Genomic DNA, 16,392 nt, shown 5'->3' on the forward strand with positions numbered 1-16,392 from the left:
GGATGGAGGAAGACTTCTGCGGGGTTTAGTTGTGCTTTCTGAGAAGCCTGGCTTGTCTTTACATATGAAACAGAGATTGAAGAGGGGCAGGAGAGGTGAATGTAAGCCGATGGTGAGCTTCTTTTTGCTTCTGCATGTGGTGTTTCAGGACATTGTTTCCAGCAGACCAAGTTTATCATCTGCTGGGGAAATGCGGAAAGGAGGTCCACTGTGGAACGGCGTACTTACAGCTATCGTCACCACTGTGCGATCAGCGAAGGCAGTCATCACAACCTTCTGCAAAATGTTCTCCTAGCAAAGGAGAGATGCAACAGTCATGTAATGACCACAGGAGTGGAGCTCTGCACAGTAAGCTTTTCACATGACCACACCTACAGAAGCTCCTGGGTCTGGGTCTTGCATGGCTTGTGGTTAAATATTGAGTAAACCTGACCTGTAAAATTCACCCAATCACCCGTACATATGCATCACCATTGAGCACCCACTCACTGCCTGCATAAATGTGGCTTGGATTAGATGTTGGCAGTGCTCTTTTTCTGGGGGTACGTAGACCCCTAAACATTTTGTAAATCTTTGTACTTTTGCCCATTTACTGTACTGTGGTACCTCCAATTGCACACAGGATCTGTTTCGGAGCTCCGATCAGATCCTGAGGTGTGCGTATCCAGAGGTGCCGCTTCTGCACATGCTCATGGTGTGGTTTAGCACTTCTGCGCATGTGCACGACACATAGAGCACTTCTGTGCATGTGCACATGGCGAAACCCAGGAAAATACTTCCTGGTTTGCCGCGCATGTATCCCAAAGGATATGTAACTCAAGGTGAACGTAAGTAGAGGTACCACTGTATTTATTTTTCCCAATTTGAACTATAAAATGGTGATTTTCTTGAGTCAAAATGAGAGTACCCCTAAATATTTGTTTTAGGGGGGAAAGCACTGGATGTTGGAATCAAAGGTGTGTTGCCAAAGATAAAGTCTCCATAACAGTCCCACCTAGAAAAAAAATGCTTAGGAACCACAGATTCCATTAAAACAGAGGAATGTAAGGAACCCAGTGAGACAATGAAACAAGATTTTCTCCCTCCCCACATTTCCTAAAGCACCCATGTCCAACATCTCCCATTCAGGGGCTGGACTTTCCCTGACCAAGCTCTTTGGGAGATAGATCCTCTAATTGGGTTATGAGGTCATCAGGGCAAAATACCACTTCTGCCCTGGAAGGCATTCTGTACAAAGTGGTGGTAAGACCTCCACTGTAATGGTTCAGCACCTGACTCTTGAGCAGATTGGTCTGAGTTTTGCATATTGTTATGGAATGGTTCCATGATCTACTACGTGAACATGGAGGAACAAAAATGTGTCAGTTGTTTGTGGTTTGGGGTAGTGCTGGGGTGGGGAACCTAAGGTGTGGGGATCAAATGTAGCCCTGCAAGCTTCTCTGCCTAGACCACAGAACGGTCCCCAGGCATGGTCCTCCTTCTCAGCCACACCCTTTTCCCTCAGGTCACACCCCTCACCCGTGATGCTTGGCACCCGACATGAGTGTTTTTGCCTGGCTGCAATGTGTCCTTGAACAATGATCATGAATCTTGCTTGCCTGGATGGGAGATAGAGTGTGAATGTGAAGCTAGCCTGGTGTGTGAAGGTACAAGGTACATTTGCTTATCTGCCCACATTCCCCTCTGGCCCTGTCCACCTCTGGCATGTGGCCCTCAGAAGCTACTTCAGAAAAGAATGTGGTCCTCAAGGTGAAAAGGGTTCCCCACCCCTGATGTAAACCGAAGAAGAAAGTCCTCTGAATGGGTGGAACTAGGTGAACAGGATCGTCTTCTTCAGTCTTGGCTGAAGGTAAAAATAAATAAATTACATTCCTTGCTCTTCCTACTTTTGTCTAGTGCCATCCACAATTGGCATGTTGGCTGCAGATGTCTGTCCAGAAAGCGATGCAGCCCGTGGCGTGAAATTGGTTCCCTTTTTCTTAAGAAAAACACAAACAGGAGGGCAGTGGTTTACTCACTGTGGCCATGTCGATGGATGCTGTGGCTTCGTCCATGATGAGGATGCTGCTCTTGCGTACAAAGGCTCTAGCCAAGCAGAAGAGCTGCCGCTGGCCTACGCTGAAGTTCTCGCCTCCTTCAGTTACTATAGCATCTGGATGGGAGGACGAGGAGGCAATAATTAGAATTTCTACACCTGTCTCCAGCTGCTATTTATCCCCAGGAAAGCCTCTTGTCAGCAGGCTATGGGATTCCACAGGGATCAGTAAGGAGGAGTGTTGGAGCAAGGTGCCATTGGTACATCAATGGCATGCAATTCTCTTTCTCCATAATATCTGTCCTAAAGCACCAGGAACACAGCCCTGGGGCCATTTTGGACTTACAGCTGTCCATGGAGGCGCAGGTTAATTCTGTGTCTAGGGCGGCTGTCTACCAGCTCCATCTGGTACACCAGCTGAGACCTTACCTGACCACAGACTGTCTCGCCAGAGTGGTGCAGGCTCTGGTTATCTCCCGCTTGGACTACTGCAATGCACTCTAGGTGGGGCAGATTTTTGAAAGTGTACACCCAAAAAAGTAATGTGTGAATAGGACAACCAAAAGACTGCAGGCACATGGATCACGCAGAGGGGCAGGATTGGGTGCAGCTCCTCATCAAGTGTGCACCTGACCACAAACCCAGAGTTGTTGCCAACATAACTTGTGGAATGGCTCTCAGAAACATCAAGCAGCCAAATGATTCCATTGCAGGCTAGACTCTTGTTTTTAATCACATGTGTTGATAGGGGCAAACTAGTATTGCATCTGCCCCGGATATACACACCTAGACCTCCTGGCAATGACTTGACCATGTTCTTCAACTGGGCAATCTCCAGAGCTTCCCAAAGCGTATCATCCGTACATTTGCACTCTGGATCCAAATTAAAGCTAAAGAAAAGGAGATGTAGAAATGCTCAGAGTTTGTTGCTGGATACATTGCCTAGTTAAATCTTGGCTGGACTGCTCATCCGTTCAGTGAGCACATGCTTATTTTGTTACACTTCTATCCTGTTGTTCTTCCGTCATAGATCTGGATGTGTGATAATGTGGTTCCAGACCCAGACCTGCTTAGCTTCAGCAAAGTGGTGGCCTCATGTGACTTTAGACCATATACTAGTTCCCTTTTTATTTGAATCTCCTCTTTCACATGGCACATTCTTCCCAGAGCGAGAGAATCAGCAGAGTGGGAGAGAAAGCAGGGAAAGACACAAGCAAACCTGAAGCCCAATGTAAACGTATCCAAAGCCATCAGACATTTCCTATCTGTTGCAGTGGGGTAGCAGTGGGGGCTAGCCTCTCTTCCTCCTGCCCTATGCCAGTCTGGGAACATATATCAATGTGGAGAGTATGACACAAGATCATTCATATTCTCCAACAAAATAAACATATTTTGTGCCCAGAGAACCAAATTCTAACCCCCGCCCAAATAATTTGTATTTGGCACAGATTTTGTTCATTATACATTTGTTGCTGTTATTGTTTTCTTTTTAATATTTTTTATTAAATATTTTATTAGTTTACAAAAGTATGTGCATTGCCTCTTTTTCAGGTAATAATAATAATAATAATAATAATTTATTTATACCCCACCCATCTGGCTGGGTTTCTCCAGCCACTCTAGGCGGCTTCCAATGGAATATTAAAATACAATAACCTATTAAACATTAAAAGCTTCCCTAAACGGGGATGCCTTCAGATGTCCTCTAAAAATCTGGTAGTTGTTTTTCTCTTTGACATTTGGTGGGAGGGCATTCACAGGGTAGGTGCCACTACCAAGAAGGCCCTCTGCCTGGTTCCCTGTAACTTGGCTTCTCGCAGCGAGGGAACCGCCAGAAGGCCCTCAGCACTGGACCTCAGTGTCCGGGCAGAGCGATGGGGGTGGAGACGCTCCTTCAGGTACACTGGTCCTTCAGGTATATTGGTTGTGAGAACCTGACTTTGGGACATCCTCTCCCATCTCGACCAACAGCATTTAGGCAGATGTAAATATCTCCAAGTTGACCATAACCAATGTTCCATCAGTCTGTCACAGTCTCTGAGGAAAGTGAGTCACAATAGGAGACTCAGAATCATAGGCGTGTGCATATGGGGAACACTTCCTGATTTAAGGAGCACAGTTCCAGTTAATAGGACTGGCCTGAAATAGATGGATAGCCTTTGCTTTCTCACTGAGCATCACCACGTGGGTGAACTTTTGAGTATTAGGTAACCTGATTCAGGGCCTGAGTGGTATGTTCCAAGCAATTCTGAGCTGGTTTGCAACTGTGCTTTATGCATGCCTGTTTGGTGGTCAAATCCACAAGTGAAAAGGTTCAAAGGCAACAGCTGCCCAAGCTGTGCTTGGGGAAGACTCAGATGAGTCCCACCCAAAGATTGCGCCAACATTCTCTGAAATCCCCACTATGCAAAATTCTGGGCGCACAGCAACACCGCAGCTCACCAGCCAAGGGAACTGCAAGAGGAGGCGTTTGAGCTTACCGAATGGAACCACTGAATAATATGGGATCCTGCAGGATTATGGATAGCCTCGAGCGCAACATATCCAGGGGTATCTTTGAAATGTCGATCCCATCGATAACAATCTTGCCTGTTTGGAACAACAGAAAACACAACAGGTGAGGTGCTCAGTGATGTAAATAAAGCCTACAGAAAGGCAGAAAGGAACCTTGAAACAACCCCAAATGTCTGTTGGGTCATAGGGCAATGCTTTGGGGACAGAGGTCTAGGGTCCTACTCAGAGGAATGAGCGGGGGGAGTGGGCGATGCAGCAGGCTTGGTGTTAATCATGTTTTGAAGCAATATACTCGATGTTAGAATTCCTGCTCCATGATTGCAGTCATGGGATTTTTGCCTATCACATGACGGTATATGTTTTGACTCCACAAAGTGGGAAGTGACGGAGACAGTATGTTTGTGTTACTGTGTTCCGTGAAATGGGACTATTTGTTCTTTTTCTCTTTGCTGTCTGATGCTAGAGAAAGAAGGAGCCATGTTGCAATGCTCTGTATATGTTTGTATGTAAATAAAGTAGATTAGCCAAAATGCTGAGTTGCTGAGGTCTGTTACGCAACTGCGCAAACTCTGCGGATCCCTAAGTGTGCTGGTGTCGGTTGGCATCAGTCGCTGTGATGTTCGGGCAGAAGAAAGCTTTTGAAGCTCCTGAACGAATGACCAGGACGGAGAGAACATGCCAGTTGGGCATGTGTCTCTGTCAGGATCCTACTCAAGTGTAGGACGAGCTGCTGTCACTTGACCGCTAAAGTTATCTTGGGCTAGTTACTGCACCTGCATGGGCCTCATCTTCTGTTCTGTCTCAGACTATACAATAGCCTTCCCCCAAACATTTTGGACTACAACCACCATTTGGCATGCTGGTTGGGGCTCATGGGAGTTGGAGTCCAAAGCATTTGGAGAGACACCAAGCTAGGAAAGAGTCCGCTCTAGAGTGAGGGGGTGCTGCTAGCTGGGTTTTACCAAGGCAGAGTTTAGAACACAGATCTTCCCTGACGCTGCTGCTTCATAGATTCATCACTCTCAAGTTCAAACACAATCCCTGGAACTGCATACACTTTCATCTCCATTCCTTTTGTCCTTTCTGATGTAAGTGCGGTAGTTTGAACCCTAAGCCCAAGTGAAAGGTGTATAAGAGCGGTTGAAATATAAAGCAGCAGTTCATTAATTAACCAGTAATAGGGGCACTGAATAGGAGGAGGCAGCAAACAGGTTGGCTGGGAACGTGGTGAGAATCAACAACGCTGAATACCGCAAGGCACTGAAGTAGCCCAAATGTATTCCGTTGCTTGCACTTGAAAGAGTGTACTTTTTAGAGTCATAATATCATGACTCATGAGCCTGCAATACAAGGTCTTTTCTGATCAACTAGCTTGCTTCTTAAATCTTCAGCTAAGCTCTGCTAGACCAAACACAGCTATCCATCAGCCCTAAATGAACATACCGGTGTGGGGAGTGGCCCTAAGGAAGAGCAGCAAAATGTGTGGGTCACCTCTGGGTCCAGATTCTTGGTCAGCCTATAGAAGCACCTACCCTTTACTGATCCAACACAGCCTGACGGAGAATTATTGACTGACCCTCACTCCTTTGTTCCCTCCCCCCTCTTTCTCCCATTCTCTTTTGTTCTTCCCATAAAGGAAATATTTTGATTCCGCGGCGCATGATTAACGACGCTACTGAAGGGATAATTTACGACGTGTTGGACACGGGGGCAGAGAAAAAGCAGCACCTAATGTAGCTGTCACTATGGGAGGCTGATCTAACTCAGCCATGAAATAGGATATGGCCCTTTTGCATTTTGGCTCTTCCTTTTAGATGATTGGCTGCATAAGCCTTCAGCTGCAAGGAGAGGAGACAAATGCTCAGAACAAATGCTTAGTGGCAGTGTTATGTACTAACCCTGGAACCTAGAACAATAGGCAAGTAGGATCCTAGAATGCAACAACTGATTGGCTTGCAGGAGAAGACCAATCAGGCTCCAGGAAGAAGTTTATCAGCCTATTAGGCTGGTAGGATCCTAGAATGCAGCAACTGATTGGCCTGCAGGAAAAGACCAATCAGGCTCCAGGAGGGAAGCAGAATCAGCCAATCAGACGGGACTCATTGTGTAAATAATGTATATAAAAGCCTGAAGTTTGGGGGGAAATTCAATCACTGTTTTACAAGCTGCAATAAAGAGCATGAAATTACTACAGGACTCAGAGTATATTTCAGGCAGTAAAGGTGAGGCGTTAAAATAGGCTAGGTTAGGGATGGGGTACCTGAGCGCCTCCAGATGTTGCTAGATTGCAGCTTCCTTCATCTCTAGCTATTGGTCATGCTGGCTGGGGCTGATGGGAGTTAAGAGTCCAACAACATCTAGGGTTCTTCCCCCCCCCCAACAGGTTCCCTGCCCTTGGAATAGGCAGGGAGTGATACTGGATCAAATGGACCAACTGGACCAAATGGTCAGGGGTCTCTTTACCTTTACCTAACTATGGTCCACTGCAGGGGATTGGACTAGATGACCCTCAGGTTCCCTTCCAATTCTAAAGTTCTATGGCTGCTTAGTTGCATTTGGTTTGGTAATTCACAGGTGGCACAAACCTATACTAAGAAGTGACCAAGTACTCACCATCAAATATGTCTACCATTCTGAAGAAGGCCAAGGACAACGATGATTTTCCGCTGCCTGTGCGACCGCAAATCCCAACCTGAAAGAGAAGGTTCGTTGTGGCTTTTCTTGAGCATCGATGGAGGATTGGGGAGGAGACCACAGCGAGCAAATCCACACACCCCTCCGCAAAAAAGACCATGATGTTTTTTCTTTAACTACCTGAGATGGAGAAACACTTCAGGCACATTGAGTTTTAAGCTGAGATTTGGCAGTGGAGCGGTTGTGGACACTCGGCAAGAGACAGATATGGGGTAGTGTTAAATTAAATTCATTAAAGTTCCATCAAAGTTTGGAAGGTAATCCAATTTTTTCAAGACTTGTTTGAACTGAATGAATTATGAACCACACTTGGCCAGTATACAGCAATAGGCCAAGTTAAGTATATTCCTATTCAAGAAAAGAATTGGTTGGATGGATTTAATTCCTGGTGTTAGCTACCGGTAGGGTTTGGACCTATTTAAAATTGGCATACACACACACACACACACACACCACACACACATATATATATATACACACATATATATATCTCACATCTGTGACAATGGTCATCCTTCATTAACTTTATGGTAAGAAAGAGAGTAAAATTATTTAAGTCTGAATACTGTAAACTGCCCTGAGATCCTTGGGTGAAAGGTGGTATAATAAATTAATAAATAATAAATTTATGAAACCTTCTGGCCTGGTTTGATGTAAGCTTTGACGTGCTTGAGAACCGGCTTCAGGTTGTTTTCATATCGGACGCACAGATTTTCAATCTTGATTTCTCCTTCTTGCGGCCAGTCTTTGGGGACCTGAGAAGTATCTGGAAAACGAATGAAGTCGTTGACCGTCAGTGCTTGGAAGCCTTATCTATGCGATCAGTTAGCATGCAAGTGCAATATTGTTTTGCTCTCTGGCTTGTATGCATGTGCAAGATAAAGACATTCATCTAAGTGAAAGATGAGCAAAAGATACAACCAAAGAGCCTCCAACTGGATTAGAGGCTATTGACTCCGTTATGTTTCATCTTAAGATAGAAGGGCAGTGTTAAGACTGCATACGTTAGGTGATATCCAAGTCATAGTCAAAGAAAACCAACTAAAATCAATAGGCTTTATTTCAGTAGGTCTACCATGATGCTGATTTAGAATCATAGAATATAGAGATGGAAGGGCCCCTGGGGTCATCTGGTCCAACTCCATGGGGCAATGCAGGAATCTCAACTAAAGCATCCATGACAGATGGCCATCCAACCTCTGCTTCCAAACTTCCAAGGAGGGAGAGTCCACAACCTCCCAGGGGAGACAATTCCACTGTCGAACAGCTCTTACTGTCAGAAAGTTCTGATGTTTAGTCAGAATCTCCTTTCTTGTAACTTGAAGCCGTTAGTTTGGGTCCTACCCTCTGGGGAAGGAGAAAGCCACTTCCGCCCTTCGGAGGAGGTGGAGTTACGGGCGTCACGTGTGCTTGGGGGGATTCCCGGCCGCATCACCTCCTGGCCAGCCAATCGGCTGGCTCTGGGGGCGTGGCCTGCCCTAGTTAAAGCAGAACGCGGCTGGGGATCTCCCTCTTTGCCAGCTGTTCCTGGTATAGTTCTGTAGATGGAAGAGGGGAGGTAGCGCCATCACCTGCCCCACATATTGAAGGGTAGTCCGATAAAGGATTCCAGGGGGCGTGGCCCTGTCCAAAGCCTGGGGAGGTGAGGGCCTAAGGCACACCCCCTATCGATGACCCTGGGGGAGTTCCTAGTTGATGTGCATCAGCAGGACTCCCCCTACTGGTGGCTAACCCTTCCTGGACTTCAAGCGGACAGGCTGAAGTCGGATATAGTCGGTTAGGACCAATGCCTAAGCCAATACCGCTCATCACCTGTAACCAACAAAGTTGTGGCCTTATTTAGCCCGTTAACCTTAATAATTGTGTCATGTGTCATTATTTCCACTGGAACTCGCCATGCAAAACAAGCTTGCTCCATCTTTCATGTGACAGCCCTTGAGATATCTGAAGATGGCTATCATATCTCCTATCAGTCTCCTCTTTTCCAGTCTAAACATACCAAGCTCCCTCAACCGTTCCTCATAAAGCTTGATTTCCAGACCCTGGGTCATCTTGGTTGCCCTCCTCTGCACACGTTCCAGCTTGTCAATATCCTTAGTTGGGTATCACTTACTTATGAGTAAATCAAGGAATGGGACCACACCGACTGTTCCACCTTCTGAGCATAACCTTTGAAAGAGCCTACAAACGTAGGAAAGAACTGGAAAAGTGTTGGCAATCAAGTCAGGTTCCCAATTGCACAAACAGAGCCAGTTCACACAGCTTTTACAGATGTGTGCTCCTTCAGAAGTTATGGTGACTGTATCTATGGGGCAGAAGTGAAGTCAGCAGGCATGAAGAACAGGACTATAAGCATTTTGACTTACCCATGGTGCCTTCGTAGTTCTCTGACTCCATGTTGAGAAAACTGTTCACTTTCTTTACCGCACTCATTTGTACTTCTAAGTCGGCCAGGTTTCTCACCACCCAGTTCAAATAATTGGTGATCTGAAATGATACAATAGGATAATTTCACAGGATGGAAACGGGCCGCTAGTAGTACAATGTGACGGAGTGAGGCTTCATTCATCCACGCATCATTTTCGAAAGTCCGAACAGTGCTGACAGAGTCGTCGTTTTAAAATGGTAACCGGATAAGCAGAACCAATGATTGTGTAGATTTATACCATTGAGTGATGTCTCCATTGAGTGATGCCTCCATCTCTACCATTGGGTAGAGATATCACTTTGCCAACAAAGGTCTGTATAGTAAAAGCTATGGTTTTCCCAGTAGTGATGTATGGAAGTGAAAGCTGGACCATAAAGAAGGCTGGTCGCCGAAGAATTGATGCTTTTGAATTATGGTGCTGGAGGAGACTGTTGAGAGTCCCATGGACTGCAAGAAGATCAAACCTATCCATTCTGAAGGAAATCAGCCCTGAGTGCTCACTGGAAGGACAGATCCTGAAGCTGATGCTCCAATACTTTGGCCACCTCATGAGAAGAGAAGACTCCCTGGAAAAGACCCTGATGTTGGGAAAGATGGAGAGCACAAGGAGAAGGGGACGACAGAGGACAAGATGGGCAGTGTTCTCGAAGCTACCAGCATGAGTTTGACCAAACTGTGGGAGGGTGTGGAAGACAGGAGTGCCTGGCGTGCTCTGGTCCATGGGGTCATGAAGAGTCGGAAACGACTAAACAACAACAACAGCAACATACCATTGGGTTTACGCTGACTATTTTTACTAGTTTAATTTGTGTACTGCGGTTCCTCCTAAAGGATATATCCAAATGCTTAAACAATACAATTCAAAACAAAAATTGAAAACCTTTTAAAAGCATGTAAAAACAATTAAAAACCATGTATTTTATTCTGTGAACCGCCCTGAGATCTTGTGGTGAAGGACAGTAGATAAGTGTAATAAAAAATAATAGCATAGAAACATTTAAAAGTATAACCTCGTAGCACCCTGCGTACAGTGGCTTGATTCAGGTGTCACCAATGGCCATTCACAAGCTGTCTGAGCACCATCTCCAGCATCAAGTTGAACAGAGTCTGTTGCTGCTCCTGGCTCTTGTCACTGCTTGCACACCTGGGCAGGTGTGCAAGGCTATAACAAGAAGCAGGGGCTTGGGGTGGAAGGTTCGCAGGCTGTGAAGGACTTGTTCACAAATTTATTGACAGCTGCACAAATTATTATAGCTAGGAAGTGGAAGGCGGCAAGCAGGAGATAAAATAGAAGAAGATATAAAGAGGTGATATAACTACAGTGGATGCTTGGGTTGCGAACGTGATCCGTGCGGGAGGCACGTTCGCAACCCGCAGCGCTGCGTCTGCGCACATGAAGGTCGCAATTTGGCGCATGCACAAAGCGCAATTTAGTGCTTCTGCGCATGCGTGAGCACCGAAACCCAGAAGTAACCCGTTCCGGTACTTTTGGGTTTGGCACAGTGCACAACCCAAAAACCATAGCTGTCCCTTTTCTTGCGAGGAATCCTATTCGGAATAAGGGGATTTCCCTTTAAAAAAGGGAAACGTTGACAGCTATGCCGAAAACGCACAACCTGAAGCGTCTGTAAGCCGAGGTATGACTGTATTAACGTTCAATTAGCATGTGCCATTAAGGGAATATGCAGAATATGATTTTGAGGAGATGGTGTTTATAGAGTTTGTACTGTTAAAACGGAAAGGGGTCAAACCATCGCAAGAGGTGTTGAAATTTTGGGAGGTTGGATAGTTACAATGGAGTGGTCTCAGTGTTGGGGTGCATATTTTTATTTTTTTAATTTATGATTATTACTTCATCAAAATTAAAAATAAAATTTAAAGGAGGAGGAGAGGAAGAAGAAGGGGCTACAGGCTTGGGATGGGAGGGGCTGCTCAGGCAGTTTTCAGAAGAGATAGAAGTTATCCCTTCCTCCTCCAACTTTTCCATTCCCTTCCCTCCTATCTCTTCCCCCTGCTGAAATTTAGACTGCAAATTCCTCAGGCTGTGGAGGGACTTGCTTTTCCTTTGCTGTAAGGCATTGCAGGGGTCCCTTCCAACTCCAATTCTGTGTACAGCAAGGATGAGTGACTGTGCTACTCTGAAAGAGAGGCAGATTTCATCACTTGATTTTTACCTAAATATCCAGCCTGCCTTTCAAGCTGAGCTGTCCTATAAAAGCTCCTTACAAAGGTTCAGGGAAAAAAGTAGAGATTTTTAGAAAGGGAAATGAGCTTTTGCTTTTGTTTTGTTTTTTAAAAGGACAGTAAAGTGGACCCCCTGTCGAAAGCTGGATTTGGGAAGGCTAAAGTCCTTGCATGCACTTTTGCCTTCTTTTCTTTGGGAGCATTCAGAGCCTGGGAATCTCAGTGACTTTGTTATGATTATTTCCAATTGGCTCGTAAAGCCAGAAGCTGATCCAAGTCATTCCAAACTCCCTCGGCCCTGGCTTGAATCCATAACTTGCAAGATTGTTTCTGTCAATATTGAGAGTGTTGGGAAGTGAACCATTTACGGGTTTTATATTTATTCTTTTAACGGTGGCTGTGAACCCAGCGGCTTGGTTTTTGAGTGTGCAAGGCACCGGCAGATTCTGCTGTGCAAAGTGCACCAAAACAAGTGGGATCTGTACTGGCTCCTGCAGAGCTTCTCGTTCAGTTTGGTGCAGCTTTCATCAAAATGAACTGCGCCCAAGCGCTGTAAACCTCTGTACGTACCGTTAATGCATAGAGGAGACCCAAGCCCACAAGGCCAGACTTTGGACCATCATTTGGAGAAATGGAAGCCACAGCTGCAGTGAGAACAATGAAAGCCCCCAGATAATCCTGCAGAGAGAAAACAAAACACAAAAGGTGAGGGGCAGATTTATGCTACAGTTCAGTTAAATTAAAGTTCACTGAATTAGTTCAAAAACTCTAACAACACCTGAAAGCAGGTCCCATAATTGCTGGATGAACTGTACGTATATCAATATCATTTTGGGGTAGAACTTTAAACAACTTCCGATTCATCTTCAAATTAATTCTCTTCTATGTGGGCTAGACTTAGACTTTTCAGTTTCATTGGTAGGGAAAATAAATGCTTCCTTAGACATCTTAAGTATGTTTTATACTTCAGCACAGCGGCTTGTAGCATTTGAAAAGCCGACCCAATTTTTTTTAGCTGATTTGGATGAACTTGAATTGAACTGTGAACTGAATGCAAACCCAACTAGTTCATTTTGTAAAAGAACAGAACGTGAACTGCAACCAGCTCCTTTTTGGGCACGCTGAACTGGAACAAGAACTAGTTCTTTTTTTTTAAAAAAAAAAAGAACTTTTCAAGCTCTAAGTGGATCCAATACATCGATTTCACATTTATTTGCTTAACATTCACCCTGCCTTACAAAGCACTAGTGCACCTTTACTTATTGTACAGCAGAAGGGGTTTCAGCAGGGGGAGCAGGAGTGTGACTGAGGTTTTCAGCAACTGCTGTGCCTTTAAGTGCAGAGGTAGCAAATGTGGTGCCGCCAGATATTGCAGGAATACAGTTCCTAGCATTCAGCAGATGCCTGGGCAAAGAATGTGTGTGTGTGTGTGTGTGGTGTGTGTGTGCGCGCGCGTGCATGTGTGCATGTGCGTGTTACAACCCTCTGGTGGAATCTGTGAGGGATGGATACAGAACCGGTGACTCCCAGATTTGTTGGACTATACCTCCCATCACCCCTGCTCAGTGGCCATGCTGGCTGGGGTTGATAGGAGCAGGAGTCCAGCATCTGCAGGAGATGGGTTTTCTCCCCCCAAATCTCTTCCCCTGTGCTGTGTTGGTGGGCTGATCTAAATCACCCATAGAAGGTGCCACTAGGAGAAATTTATGGACACAAAAAACCTGTCGTCGTCCCCCCTCCCATGGTTCATAGTGGCAGTGGCGGTGGGGAGGGTTAAGTCAGGCACAATGGGGAAAAGCTAGTACAGGCCTTCATCCAAATCCTCAGTCCCTCGTGGCTGCTTTTACAAGACGAAGGTTATGGCTTTGGTGTTCCAATCACAGAACTCCAATTTAACACATAACAGGGGTCACCAGCCTTTCTGAGCTCGTGGGAACTTTTAGGATTCTGAGGGCATCCCATACAAACTTTAGTTGTTGTTTTCCACTGGGTAACTCTCCCCGCCCCCAGGCAACATAAGGAGAGAAAGCACACGTACAGATAATTCTTCCTACACAACACACACACACCATCACGAATTCACAATGGGGTCTGGTTAAAAGTTGGATCCAGCAGAACTAAAAGGGATCCTCTTCAATTTGCATGTTTTACACAGTGTCTAAGGGACACGGGTGGCGCTGTGGGTTAAACCACAGAGCCTGGGACTTGCCGATCAGAAGGTAGGTCAGCGGTTCAAATCCCCACGACGGGGTGAGCTCCCGTTGCTCGCTCCCTGCTCCTGCCAACTTAGCAGTTTGAAAGCACGTCCAAGTGCAAGTAGATAAATAGGTACCACTCCAGCGGGAAGGTAAACGGCGTTTTTGTGTGCTGCTCTGGTTTGCCAGAAGCGGCTTAGTCATGCTGACCACATGACCCGGAAGCTGTATGCCGGCTCCCTCAGCCTATAGAGCGAGATGAGCGCCGCAACCCCAGAGTCGGTCACGACTGGACCTAATGGTCAGGGGTCCCTTTACCTTTTAGGGGTGGGGAGGAGGTAGCCACCCTCAACATAGGCGCCACATTGGCAAGCAGGGGTGTATAGTTTGGCCCTCAGCAGTCCTGTGCCATTCAATGGCTCTAGCACAGGCATAGGAAAACTCAGCCCTCCAGATGTTTTGGGACTACAACTCCCACCACCCCTAGCTAACAGGACCAGTGGTCAGGGATGATGGGAATTGTAGTCCCAAAACATCTGGAGAGCTGAGTTTGCCTATCACTGCTCTAACATAATACTCCAGCCTGCAGCAGGTCTTGAACTGGTGACTGAAGGAACTCAGGAGGGTTTTCAGCCTGTGTGCTACCATCCATCTCTGGGCAGATTTGGGAAACCAGCAAAGAAGCCTCTTAAAATCAATAGTTCAGGTGATATTCCTCAACTCAAAGCTTCTGGTTTCCTTTATGGCCTTGCATGTACATCCAGGGGCAGCATAGTTGGGGGTCACCTCACCAGGTGAGCTGGGAGGACACACTCTCATTCTCCTCTGTATAGCTGGATTGGGGGTGGGGAGTATATTCCAGCCCAGCCTAGCCCAACTCAGATTCTCTTCTGAATGACAATCACCCCCAGCAGCAGCAAATGAAGAAGTTTCTTGGCTTCATCGAGGAGAAAACTCAGCAGAAATAACAATGAGCTATTTTAAGGATTGGCGCATATGAAAGTGTGGGTGTTTCGTAGCCAGATGTATTCCAGTTATAATTCTTTGCCCAGCATTCCACATCAAACAAAAGTTAACTGCCGGGTTCTAAGGTTTCAAAACCGTGGCAGGGATGCAGGCGTACGTACCGTCCTGACCTCCAACCATCTGTTGGCAGCCGACAGGAACAAGTATGCGATGTTGTTTGTGTCCGTCAGTTCCAGCATTCGCTGTTTAAATCTGGGCTCGTGCCTGCGAAAGACAAAGGGATTCTTACATTAGCAACTCGCAATCCTGATGATACAACGCACAGAGCACAGGTTGCAGGGAAGTGGAACCTCAACATTCAGATCAGCTAAATCTGAGTAGGATTGTGCCAAATTGCCGAGTGCCTTTTGAAGATCAGGAACCAGAATAAAAGCGACCCACTCATTTGCTCACATTCATCCCTTTTTCTTAGGTTGCCATATTTCTAGAAGTAAAATTCAGGACACAAATTTTTGGGGAAATGAAACTCAAAGTTGTTCCCCTCCCCCCAGATACTGTTTTCACTGGTTTAATCTCAGCAACCTTTTCCCTTCTGAGTTCTCCCCTATCCTTCCCTCCTTCTATTTTCTTCCCCCGACTTCATCAAAATGTTCAACCTGATCCAAATCATAAAGCTAAAAGGAAAAGTGGGATAGAGTGTTGCTTTTCTAACTCCCTCCTTTAGCTCTATGTGTCGACATGCAGAGGGCCGGGAGGCCAACTGGGAAGCTCCAGCTGGGCTGTTTACTTCCAGCCATCCTGCTGCGAAGACTATCAGCCTCTGCTCCGACATAAATCAGCAACCCGGGCTATCAGCAGAGTGACCTGTGCACACAGAATAGGCGTGAGGCTTGTGGAAGCATACTACAACTACAGATTTATTAATCATAAATCAGGACAAAGAAACATGTCGTCTCTCTCTCAGAACAGGGGGAAAGCAAAAGCTATACACACAACGGAAGTTCCCAGCAAGCGGTGCTGGAATATAAACAGACATGTGACACGCAACAGTTCCACACGTCTGCTCCTTAAGGTGGAATGGAAATCTCAACACTATGCACATATTAGACTGCTTCCTATGCGTCATGCATTAACTCAGTAGTTCGCAAACTTTTTTCTCTGGGCCACACTTTTGGAATAAAAATTTGCTCATGCCACTCCAGTTTTTTTCTTGATAAGAAATACAATGGAAAACAAAAAGAAACAACTCTTAGCAGTGCTTGATTTGTAACATAGAACACAGCTACTTTATAATACAGTGGACACTCGGCTTGCGAACGTGATCCGTGCGGGAGGCACATTCACAACCCACAGCGTTTGCAACCCGCAGTGCAGCG

At 45.9% G+C, this 16,392-nt stretch overlaps 1 protein-coding gene across 16 annotated transcripts in view; it reads right to left on the minus strand.

Annotated features, from left to right (window-relative positions):
* ABCC9 (ATP binding cassette subfamily C member 9) overlaps positions 1–16,392 on the minus strand; it is a 93,541-nt gene that overhangs the window by 4,374 nt on the left and 72,775 nt on the right. For all 16 annotated transcript variants that reach the window (XM_083460935.1, XM_083460923.1, XM_083460922.1 and 13 more), the window contains 9 exons: positions 15,178–15,280; positions 12,426–12,533; positions 9,610–9,730; positions 7,879–8,009; positions 7,163–7,241; positions 4,516–4,624; positions 2,822–2,925; positions 2,019–2,152; positions 229–291 (listed from right to left, as the gene is read on the minus strand). In XM_083460935.1, coding sequence (XP_083317061.1) covers positions 229–291; positions 2,019–2,152; positions 2,822–2,925; positions 4,516–4,624; positions 7,163–7,241; positions 7,879–8,009; positions 9,610–9,730; positions 12,426–12,533; positions 15,178–15,280 — 952 coding nt within the window. The remainder of the gene's footprint in view (positions 1–228; positions 292–2,018; positions 2,153–2,821; positions 2,926–4,515; positions 4,625–7,162; positions 7,242–7,878; positions 8,010–9,609; positions 9,731–12,425; positions 12,534–15,177; positions 15,281–16,392) is intronic.

The sequence above is a fragment of the Podarcis liolepis genome, assembly GCF_965112155.1.
Source record: "Podarcis liolepis genome assembly, chromosome: 10".
Classification (NCBI taxonomy): domain Eukaryota; kingdom Metazoa; phylum Chordata; class Lepidosauria; order Squamata; family Lacertidae; genus Podarcis; species Podarcis liolepis.